General features: G+C 39.4%; 1 protein-coding gene across 2 annotated transcripts in view; it reads left to right on the top strand.

Annotated features, from left to right (window-relative positions):
* Positions 1–4,085, top strand: part of LOC138670461 (gamma-aminobutyric acid receptor subunit gamma-3-like) — a 1,219,385-nt gene extending 1,215,300 nt beyond the window's left edge. Inside the window, exon 9 of one of the 2 annotated variants that reach the window (XM_069757829.1) lies at positions 3,243–4,085. In XM_069757829.1, the coding sequence (XP_069613930.1) occupies positions 3,243–3,521 (279 nt within the window). In that variant the 3' untranslated portion in view covers positions 3,522–4,085. The remainder of the gene's footprint in view (positions 1–3,242) is intronic. The other variant, XM_069757830.1, reaches the window with a different exon arrangement.
* The last annotated feature ends 8,159 nt before the right edge of the window (positions 4,086–12,244 follow it).

Below are 12,244 nucleotides of genomic sequence, written 5' to 3' on the forward strand. Positions count from 1 at the left end.
AGAAACTCCCCACAAGTGACCCCATTTTGGAAACTAGACTCCGAAAGGAACTTATCTAGATGTGTGGTGAGCACTTTGAACCCCCAAGTGCTTCACAGAAGTTTATAATGCAGAGCCGTGAAAATAATAAATACGTTTTCTTTCCTCAAAAATAATTATTTAGCCCAGAATTTTTTAATTTTCCCAAGGGTAACAGGAGAAATTTGACCCCAATATTTCTTGTCCAGTTTCTCCTGAGTACGGTGATACCCCATATGTGGGGGTAAACTACTGTTTGGGCACATGCCGGGGCTTGGAATTGAAGTAGTGACGTTTTGAAATGCAGACTTTGATGGAATGCTCTGCGGGCGTCACGTTGCGTTTGCAGAGCCCCTGATGTGCCTAAACAGTAGAAACCCCCCACAAGTGACCCCATTTTGGAAACTAGACCCAGAAAGGAACTTATCTAGATGTGTGGTGAGCACTTTGAACCCCCAAGTGCTTCATAGAAGTTTATAATGCAGAGCCGTGAAAATAATAAATACATTTTCTTTCCTCAAAAATAATTATTTAGCCCAGAATTTTTTATTTTCCCAAGGGTTACAGGAGAAATTGGACCCCAAAAGTTGTTGTCCAGTTTCTCCTGAGTACGCTGATACCCCATGAGTGGGGGTAAACCACTGTTTGGGCACACGTCGGGGCTCAGAAGGGAAGTAGTGACTTTTGAAATGCAGACTTTGATGGAATGGTCTGCGGGTGTCACGTTGCGTTTGCAGAGCCCCTGGTGTGCCTAAACAGTAGAAACCCCCACAAGTGACCCCATTTTAGAAATTAGACCCCCCAAGGAACTTATCTAGATATGTGGTGAGCACTTTGAACCCCCAAGTGCTTCACAGACGTTTACAACGCAGAGCCGTGAAAATAAAAAATCATTTTTCTTTTCTCAAAAATGATGTTTTAGCAAGCATTTTTTTATTTTCACAAGGGTAACAGGAGTAATGGGACCCCAGTAATTGTTGCGCAGTTTATCCTGAGTATGCTGGTACCCCATATGTGGGGGTAAACCACTGTTTGGGCACACGTCGGGGCTCGGAAGTGAGGGAGCACCATTTGACTTTTTGAATACGAGATTGGCTGGAATCAATGGTGGCGCCATGTTGCGTTTGGAGACCCCTGATGTGCCTAAACAGTGGAAACCCCTCAATTCTACCTCCAACACTAACCCCAACACACCCCTAACTCTAACCCCAACTGTAGCCATAACCCTAATCACACCCCTAACCACAACCCTAATTCCAACCCTAACCCTAAGGCTATGTGCCAACGTTGCGGATTCGTGTGAGATTTTTCAGCATCATTTTTTAAAAATCCGCGGGTAAAAGGCACTGCGTTTTACCTGTGGATTTTCCGCGGATTTCCAGTGTTTTTTGTGCGGATTTCACCTGCGGATTCCTGTTGAGGAACAGGTGTAAAACGCTGCGGAATCCGCACAAAGAATTGACATGCTGCGGAAAATACAACGCAGCGTTTCCGCGTGGTATTTTCCGCACCATGGGCACAGCGGATTTGGTTTCCATATGTTTACATGGTACTGTAAACCTGATGGAACACTGCTGCGGATCCGCAGCCAAATCCGCACCGTGTGCACATAGCCTAATTCTAAAGGTATGTGCACACGCTGCGGAAAACGCTGCGGATCCGCAGCAGTTTCCCATGAGTTTACAGTTCAATGTAAACCTATGGGAAACAAAAATCGCTGTACACATGCTGCGGAAAAACTGCACGGAAACGCAGCGGTTTACATTCCGCAGCATGTCACTTCTTTGTGCGGATTCCGCAGCGGTTTTACAACTGCTCAAATAGAAAATCGCAGTTGTAAAACCGCAGTGAAATGCGCAGAAAAAACGCGGTAAATCCGCCATAAATCCGCAGCGGTTTAGCACTGCAGATTTATCAAATCCGCAGCGGAAAAATCCGCAGCGGACCAGAATACGTGTGCACATACCGAAACCCTAGCCCTAGCCCTAACCCTACCCCTAACCCCAACCCTAACCCTAACCCTACCGTCATTTAAATTTTTATATCATAAATCAATTGTACACATGAAAGTAAGCAACTTTGTAATATATCTTATTAGAGAAATCTGCTCTTTTCTCTGCCAAAGTTGATCGGTCATTATCAAAAGTCTCAATTCTGAGGTTAAATCTGCATTCAGTGAAGACAGACTTTCCCATTACTGAGATAGAAGATTACACTAACTACGGTAATGCTTTAAGTGGGGGTCATGATTAACTTGTTCAGGTACATACATGACTCTTACAAGTACATGGTTCCATGCATCATCTCCTCAAGAGAAGAGTGAGTACTTCATTAAGCAGTAATGCTCAACCTTTTTTGGTCTGAGGGCCACAATATTACCCACCCTGTAGTTTATAGGACAAGGGAAACACTCGACTTTTTCAGTGTGTCAATAAGTCCAATGTAGACAGCTGAATGCACGGTTTCTTCCTTTTTGGACTTCCAACCAATGAGAAGGGTACCTCTAACTTCCTGATACATGGGAGCCCTATGAATGGAACCAGAACCTACTGAATATTTATGGAACATATTTTCAGTACGCAGTAAATATCTCTAAAGGTAGTAGTCTAGTAATATCCCATACAAGTGACGTAAAGACCACTCCACAATGGAAAATACAACACTCGGTAAACAATTAAAGATCCACAACATAATTATTGCTGCCACTTTAAATGAAAGTTGATTGAACCCGTACATTTCATCAACACTGAATTGCCATGTGATGTGTATGGTAACCTCCTCATCCTACCCTGACTATTGGTGTTGGTGGTGAGAAGGATCAGGGCAACTAAAATTTAAAAGCCCAGTCAACTTGCATTCAGGGATATATCTACCTCTGGTGTTATCTCTCCAGCTAAGCCAGGCCATGAATTTATGGAAACCGGAGTTTGAAAAGATGAGAACTCAGCAAGCAGCTATCTCATGTATTGAATGGGCTATCCGAAAAAAACGCCTTAAGAAATTAATGGATAGAAGAATTGCAACTTTATTCAGCCTCTAAAGATTATTATTTTACCACACATGGTATTTTCCATATAAATTCTCTATCCTAGTTATAGATATAATAAAAATAAGCATTATTATAATATTTTTTATTAATTTTAATTGTTACAAACTTGTTAAAAAATGTATTTTATGATTAGACAAATTTTTAATTGTGTTTTCTTTTTTATTTTCTTTTTAAGAACTATTCTGTACTGGATATGAGACCTCCCCCGACTGTCATCACTTTGAACAATGCCATGTACTGGCAAGAATTTGAAGAAGCATGTGTCTATGAGTGTCTGGATGGTAAAGACTGTCAAAGCTTCTTTTGTTGTTATGATGAATGTAAATCAGGCTCATGGAGAAGAGGTCGGATACATATAGACCTTCTAGAATTGGACTCCTACTCCAGAGTGTTTTTTCCAACATCATTCTTGTTATTTAACCTTGTGTACTGGGTTGGATATCTTTACCTATAAAAACTCGCAATGTAAAGACTGCTTTTATTTGAATTATGCAGACTAACAAAGCTACTGGACATACAAGACTTTCTCTCCTCATGTTGACCAATATGCTTGGAGTATGTTTGTCGAGGATAAAGCAAGAACAAAGGACTCTATTTAAAGAGTTTAACTGTAAAATGTTATTACTAATGCCTAAATAATTTTTATCACAAAATAAGGCTTATACATTCTTATATACTAAAATCTATATTTGGCATAGAAAATTATACTGGAAAAGAACTATGAAAATGTATTGTACATTAAAAAGTGACAACAGCACCACTGCATCCTTTTATTACAATTGTCTTTAATTTCTATTTAAAATAAAGTAATTTTTATTAATCAAAGTAGCATTAATTCATTTACTTAAAAATGTTTCTTGTCCACATGATTTAGAAGTTAAAAAAGAAAAGGAAACATAATATTTTAGAAGATAAATAATTACATCTTAGCAATCAAAATCAAAGCTGAAGTGTAAAGAATTTGTATATTTTGTGGAAAAATGTTAAGTTAATTAAAACATTTGATATATCACTTCTTAAAAAAAGAGTCTGTGTCTTGACCAAAACATATAATGCTGCATTATAGTAATCAATATATTTTATGTTAAAAACAAAACGAAGCAGAGAGAGACAAAGAGGATTACATTTTCTTAAATTGAACCAGCCAGCATGATTTTGCACTGTAAGTTGAAGACATGATTGCAATGGTTCAGGAATACCTTTGTGGTTCTTCTTTAATCACCATTTGAATTTTACTGAATTTGATTTTGGTGCAACAAAGGCTGGCCTGTAAACTGGGTCTTACCTTTCCTGTCTGTGATTTCCTAGCATTCTGCCTGCCTCCTCTACTTGAAGAGGACATCTCAAATACAGGAGACTTGTCACTGAAGAAGCAGTGACCTTTCACTTGCCTTATAAAGGGGCATCAGTGCTATAGCTTAAAAGCAATCATTACGGTGTGGCATTGAACATCAAGCACTGTGTTCGCACAGACAGATAATCTGAAGTGAAGAATAGTGATGAGCGAGCTTGCTTGAATAAGGCATTATCCGTGCATTTTCGAGTGATAATAGAGTATTTTCAACGTGCTCTAATACTACGTTTGAGTTGCCGCTACTGCTTGTCTCGCGGATGTTCAACAGCCACAACACATGAGGGGACTGGCTAACAAACAGGCAAACCCTGCATGAGTTGCGTTTGTCAAACAGTCGCAAGACATGCAGCTACGGCAACTCGAACATAGTGTTAGAGCACGCCGCCGATGCTCTATTAGCAATCGAGCATCACTGAGATGTGTTCAATATTAAAATATCATTAGTGATACTATTCATTTTGATTATATCAATTCATAAAGTATTGTACAAATATTTCCGTTGATACCATACAAAAACAATTTCAATTAAGTAAGCAAATCAAACATTGCTTTCGATAATCACAAATATTTATTTGTTCCATTGTTCCAACTACTATTTGACACTTGAATTTCCAAATCTCAATTTTGTCTGTCAAATTGTTAAAAAGTAAATAATCTACATGTCTGCTACACATTTTTTGAAAGTTAAACTAGTTTTTTTTGCACGCAAAATTAATTTCGTGCACAAGGAGCAAGAATTTTTGGACACATTGTTCAGTTGCTCAACTCATTCACACTACACAGTTATCATGAACAACGGTAAAGTTGATTACAATACAAAGAATTGCGATATCTAGATGTGTCAATTACCTTTATAATAAGTGCTAAGGTTGTTATACATAGGCAGAAATGCTGATGTGACGAAGGATGTGACTTCACAATGAATGAGCTCTAATATCTCGATAAGTATGGAAATAACTTAGTTATTTGTGTTTATTGTGGTAATCTTTTTCCTTTGGTGCTTAAGCTGCTTTTATTGTGAACCTGACACCTGATACATGCTGCCCATGGTTTGGCAGTGGCAGTGGCCACAGCCAGGAATGTTTGACTCTGAAATGATGAAGAGAAAAATATACTTCAATAGCTGCCGATGACAGTATGATAAACTAGTCGGACAGGCGGGTTATTAGCGGTTTCTCTCCACTTCCTGCCCCTGATTGACTGATCGCTCCCTATAGGCACAATTAAGCAGAGACCTGTTACTTCAAGTCAGAGAACATGGAGAAATCACAGGGGGCTCCCCTATCTGACTAGTCTACAGGGTGGTCTCGGCTCCCAGTGGCTATTAAATTAGGATTTTCCCTTAAAGGGACACTGTCACCTGAATTTGGAGGGAACAGTCTTCAGCCATGGAGGCGGGGTTTTTGGGTTTTTGATTCACCCTTTCCTTACCTGCTGGCTGCATGCTGGCTGCAATATTGGATTGAAGTTCATTCTCTGTCCTCCGTAGTACATGCCTGCACAAGGTAATCTTGCTTTGCGCAGGCGTCTATTATGGAGGACAGAGAATGAACTTCAATCCAATATTGCAGCCAGGATGCAGCCAGCGGGTAAGGAAAGGGTGAATCAAAAACCCCCAAACCCTGCCTCCATGGCTGAAGATTGTTCCCTCCAAATTCAGGTGACAGTGTCCCTTTAAATACTGCAGTGTTCCACACATACCTGGCTCTGTTCATACAGTCAGTGCCTTATTCAAGATGGTCATGAATTTTGCAGCAGGTATCAGGTGTCACATTCTCTTTAAACTCCATCATCCATCATATATTGACAGCTATATCTGTCACGATACCTGGGTATAAATGCTGCAGGGGAAACTGCACCCAGCAGCAACAGAGCTGGAACAGACACTGGGTAACTAACCTGATCACCAACGGGACTTTCCACATGAGACAGAGTGATCAGGTAAAGCAAAGGGACCTAAGATCATGTGACAGAGTGGGAGGCGGTCAGAGGATGGAGTCAGACATCAGGGAAACAGAGAAGGAACATGCATAAAATAATAGTGAAACAGGCAGAGGTCATAGCCAGAAGATTACAAGATACCAGCAGGGAGAGTCAGGGAATAGTCAGAAGCCAAGCCAGAGGTCAGTAATGCAGGAAAACGAATAAAGCAGGTGACAGCAAGACACAAAGCAAGCCAGCACACACTTCAGAGGTCAAGCATACAAACTGCAGAAAAACCTATAGCTGACAAGGATACCAGGTTAGGAGTGAGTATAAATAGCCCTCCCATCTTGAAAGAGAGGCTAACAACATTAACCCTGAGAGCACAGGACATTAACCTTGTCTTTACCATAACAATAACTTTGTCAGCACATACTTTTATTGAAGTAAATTAAGCTAATCATTTTGCATGTTGGCATGTAGTTAATAAAATGTGTATTTGGGCAGTCACTTTCACACATAGCATGGTCATGAGATGGCACATAAAATAGTTCTTTTGTTTTAAGCACATCAGAAATTGGAGCTGCCAAATCTTGAGGTGAATATCAGATAATCAGGATAACTAGCTTAAAAATATATAAAACATTTTATCATGTGCACATTTAGACCACATTCAGACATTCTTTCACGTAAGTGTTCTATCCAAGCTTTCATAGAAAACATAATAATTATAGTCTATCTAGTCAGATTGATTGTAATTTAAAAAAAGTGTGATACATCTTTTTAATCTATTTTTAGGATCATATTTGTCCATTCATATGAATGAATCCTTGAATAAAACAGATAACACTCGAATACCGTTTGTTCGATATGTTAGCCAGGTGCTGTCTGTCTTTCACTGAGCAGTTTATACCAATGATAGGAAAATCGTTCAAAAGCCTCTAATTTTTTTTCATACTAAGAAAAACGTATGGTAAATGAACAAAAATGTATCCAGCATGCTGAAAAATAAATTTCATGTGTGAGAAAAAATCTTAATGAGGTCTTCAGTGTACTTTTACTTGGAAATTCTCTTTAAAATTCAAACCAGCTTGATATTTAAAGTAGTTTTCCTAAAGTACAGTTTAGTGACTAGATCTTAGATTAATGATATTTTGCACAACTGGATGTGTTTAAAAATGTTCCTGTGCTGAGATAATCTTGTAAATGAGCCCCTGCTGTGTACTGTGTAATTCTGTTTCTGACCATACAGGACCATGGTCCAATCATACCACAGCTCCTGCGCAGGGAGCTAAAGGTGCACAGACAGGGCAGCAAGGGATCACAGCTTATTCTTACTGTGAGGTAAAACATGTTTAAAATAAGCAGTAAAAGCTTTACGTCACAGAAAGAATCAGCTGCTATTCTGTGCTTTTATATCTGTATCCCCTTTTGCTTCCTCCCCTGCCCAGGAGCTGCGGTGGGATCAGACCATGTTCCTGTACAGTCAGATACAGCCATTAATTACGCAGTACACAGCGAGACACAATTACAAGATTACCTCAACACAGAAACATTTTTTTAATACTTACAATTGTGGAATTCATTTTTATTTCAAGATCTATTGAATAAAATTTACTTTCTTCATGGGACAACATCTTCAAGGAGTTGTAGGAAAAAAGATTGAGATCTTCATATTATTTGATCTTAATTTGTATTTTATGTTCTTTATCCTCTTTCTGACCTCGGATGGGATAGTATGTCCGAGGTTAGATATCGTGCTTTGATGCAGGGCTCCGGTGGTTTTGAACAGCTGACATGTGCCCGCAATAGCGGCGGGTGAAATCGCGATTCACCTGCCGCTATTAACTAATTAAATGCCGCTGTCAAAAGCTGACAGCGGCACTTAACCGGCGCCTCCGGCCGGCCGGCCGGCTGGAAATGAGCGCATCGCCGCCCCATCACATGATCGGGGGTCAGCGATGTGTCAGAATGGTAACCCTAGAGGTCTTTGAGACCTCTATGGTTACTGATACCAGCCTGCTGTGAGCGCCCCCTGTGGTCGGCGCTCATAGCACACCTGCATTTCTGCTGCATAGCAGCGATCTGATGATCGCTGCTATGTAGCAGAGCCAATCGAGGAGTGCCAGCTTCTAGCCTCCCATGAAGGCTATTAAAGCATGGCAAAAGTAAAAAAATGTGAAAAAAATAAAAAAAATATATAAAAGTTTAAATCACCCCCCTTTCGCCCCATTCAAAATGAATCAATAAAAAAAATCAAACCTACACATATTTGGTATCGCCACTTTCAGAATCGCCAGATCTATCAACAAGAAAAAGGATTAACCTGATCGCTAAACGGCGTAGCGAGAAAAAAATTCAAAATGCCAGATTTGCGGTTTTTTGGTCGCCACAACATAATAATAATAATTTATAATAATTTTTATTTATATAGCGCCAACATATTCCACAGCGCTTTACAAATTATAGAGGGGACTTGTACAGACAATAGACATTACAGCATAACAGAAATACAGTTCAAAACAGATACCAGGAGGAGTGAGGGCCCTGCTCGCAAGCTTACAAACTATGAGGAAAAGGGGAGACACATTGCATCAAAACACAATAACGGGCAATCAAAAAACGTATCTGCACCCGACCCCAGATCATGAAAAATGGAGATGCTACAGGTATCGGAAAATGTGGGATTGCACTTTTTTTGCAATTTCACCACACTTGGAAATTTTTCCCATTTTTTAGTACACGACATGCTAAAACCAATGATGTTTTTCAAAAGCACAACTTGTTTCACAAAAAATAAGCCCTCACATGGCCATATTGACAGAAAAATAAAAAAGTTATGGCTCTGGGAAGAAGAGGAGCAAAAACCGAACACGGAAAAATGGAAAATCCCAAGGTCATGAAGGGGTTAAGACTTGAACACTTTATCCATATTCAGTTTGGAAGAATAAAAACTTGAGTATCATTTAAAGATTGTTAAAATTTAGAACAATGCAGCCATATTATTCTACTAAACTGTCAACGGAAATACATGTGAAAAGGTCTCCACTCCATACTCTCTACAATAAGTTTTTATTAGAGCAGGTGCAGATGACTGTATATTCTATCCTCCGAGAGAATCGGGCAAATCTATCTGTGATGAAACTCTAATTGGAGTTTGATCACAGTTTGATCACAGTATGATCTGATTCTCTAGCATGAGGAGAAGATAGAGAAAAAGATGTCTCCATCTTTTCCATTCTGTCAGTCCATGGTTATCTGAGTGCAGCCCAATGTTTTCCTTGAGCTCATTGACTTGCATAGCTGATTAAGACATGAATATGAGATCAAACCCAAAGCATGCTGACTAACATTGGTATGAGTGTGATCCAATCTTTTGTCAAAATGCACTCGGACCAAAAATACGCTCGTCTCCATCTGCCCTAAAATGTACAATAGAAATTTTGTTTAAATGAAATTAAAACGGTCTCTATGGTATGTATTAAGAAGCTTCAATTTCAAGAGTCTTAAAATTCATACAAATTTCAGCTGTGGGAATTGTTACATTGTTGTATTAATTAATTACATAATTAATTACCGTATATACTCGAGTATAACCGACCCCCTCATTTTGCCACAAAAAACTGGAAAAACATAATGACTTGAGAATAAGCCTAGGGTGAAAAATGCAGCAGCTACCGGTAAATGTCAAAAATACAAATAGATACCAAAAAAGTAAAATTAATTGAGACATCAGTAGGTTAAGTGTTTTTGAATATCCATATTGAATCACGAGCCCCATATAATGCTCCATAAAGTTTATGATGGGCCACATAAGATGCCCCATATAATGCTGCACAAATGCAGATTATGGCCCCATAAGATGCTCCATACAGACATTTGCCCCATATAATGCTGCACAAACATTGATTATGCCCCATAAGATGCTCTATAAATATATTTGCCACATATAATGCTCCACAAACGTTGATAATGGCCCCATGAGATGCTCTATAAAGATATTTGCCCCATATAAAGCTGCACAAACACTGATCATGCTCCATAAGATGCTCCATGTAGACATTTGCCCCATATGCTGTTGCTACGATAAAAAAAAAAATCACATACTCACCTCTCGTCGCTCAGGCCCCCGTAACTTTCTATATTCACCTGCTCCCCGTTCCACCACTGCCGGCCGCCTCTGCATCTTCCCCGTCCTCTGCACTCAGTGCACTTACTGTTCAGGCAGAGGGCGGCGCGCACACTAATCCCGTCATCGGGCCCTCTGACCTGAGCGTCGAGGATATACGGTATTTGTTTTATTTCTATATTAAAACTCCTTCACATGTCCATGTTTGCAGTATGTGTGGCATCAAACATGCTACACATACCCTCTATAAACTATGCTGCTATGCACATGTCCGTGTTTTTACATGGATCGTATATATGTAAGCCATATGGAGACATATCCATTTTTTACCAGCAGCAAGGATTAAAATACCAATACAAATCTATGGGTCCTTGAAAAACACGTATAACAAACGGATGGCATCAGACTTAAGATTTAAAAAATAACACTGGTATACAGTAATTTTGGTACCAACGATGTCTAAACAGTTTTATATTATGTTTATGGTGCTGATTAAAAATATGAATTCTGTTTTGCCAGTTTGGCTCTAGTTTCTGGGATATTCAGTAGTCAATTAATTAAATACAGCGGAATTCTGGCTTCAAAAAGTTATAGTTATAGTCACTGTTATAGCATTGTAGGCCTACAAATTGAAATACAAATTAATTATATGGGATCTTTCATAACCTAAGACACTGTTAACCCCTTTCCGACATCGGGCGTAAATGTACGCCGATGTCGGACTCCTTCACTTTGATGTGGGCTCTGGCAGTGAGCCCAGATCTTTTCCAGCACATGTCAGCTGTTTTGAACAGCTGACATGAGTCTGAAATAGCCGTGGGTGGAATCGTGAAACACCCGTGCCTGTTAACCTGTTAAATGCTGCTGTGAATCTATGACAAATCCAAAGGCTGTGATGGCTAGCACTCAACTGGAGTAGAGGTAACGGTGCTAGTGAAAGGAACTAAAAGTTCCGAAGTCACTGGATATAAAGATCACTGCACACGTTCAAAAGGAAGATATGCTTTCAAGTGGAAGTTTATTTATAGTAGATTCAAGATAAAGCGACTGGTAAGTTTTGACGTTTCGGCTAATACATAGCCTTGGTCACAACGTCGCTGAAAAAAATACAGAAATACAAATATTTACAAATCGGTATATACAACAATTGATGAAATCATGTTCTGTACACTATCTACAAAACATATACATAAAAGGATCTTAGTGTGGCGTGCATGTACAGAGTAATGACTCTGTGAGACAATGTAACGAGATGTACTAAAGTGGAATGATATATTACAAAGGGGTATATATAAAATGAGATACTAGAAAAAGGAACTGCGTACTGGCATAAATGTAAAGGGATGTGCGACCATGGAATAGCGCATGCAATTAAAATTATATGGGCATTTGGAACTTATTACACAACGCAAAGAAGTGGCCTATGTAGTTCTGTTGTGTAAGCGAATAGTGTTACTTTCTAAATAAATTTGCAAGACAATCTATGACAAAGGCATTTGCGCTTCCAGCAAGTGTGCCAGAAATCCACCCATCGGGTCACGGATGGGTTGGCATGATAGCCAGGTTCAGGTTCAGTCAGACCGGAATTAACATTTACTTTATCACATCACTCTGAGGTTGTCGCATTCCTAGACACAAAGGTCATCAAGGACACCAGCAGTATACTTAGTACTGACATTTATACTAAACCCACCGACTGCAATAGTTTCCTACTCTAGAGTAGCTGCCACCCCAGGGCTACAAAGAACAGTCTCCCCAGGTCCCAGTTTAA

This window comes from Ranitomeya imitator, chromosome 3 (assembly GCF_032444005.1).
Source record: "Ranitomeya imitator isolate aRanImi1 chromosome 3, aRanImi1.pri, whole genome shotgun sequence".
NCBI lineage: Eukaryota > Metazoa > Chordata > Amphibia > Anura > Dendrobatidae > Ranitomeya > Ranitomeya imitator.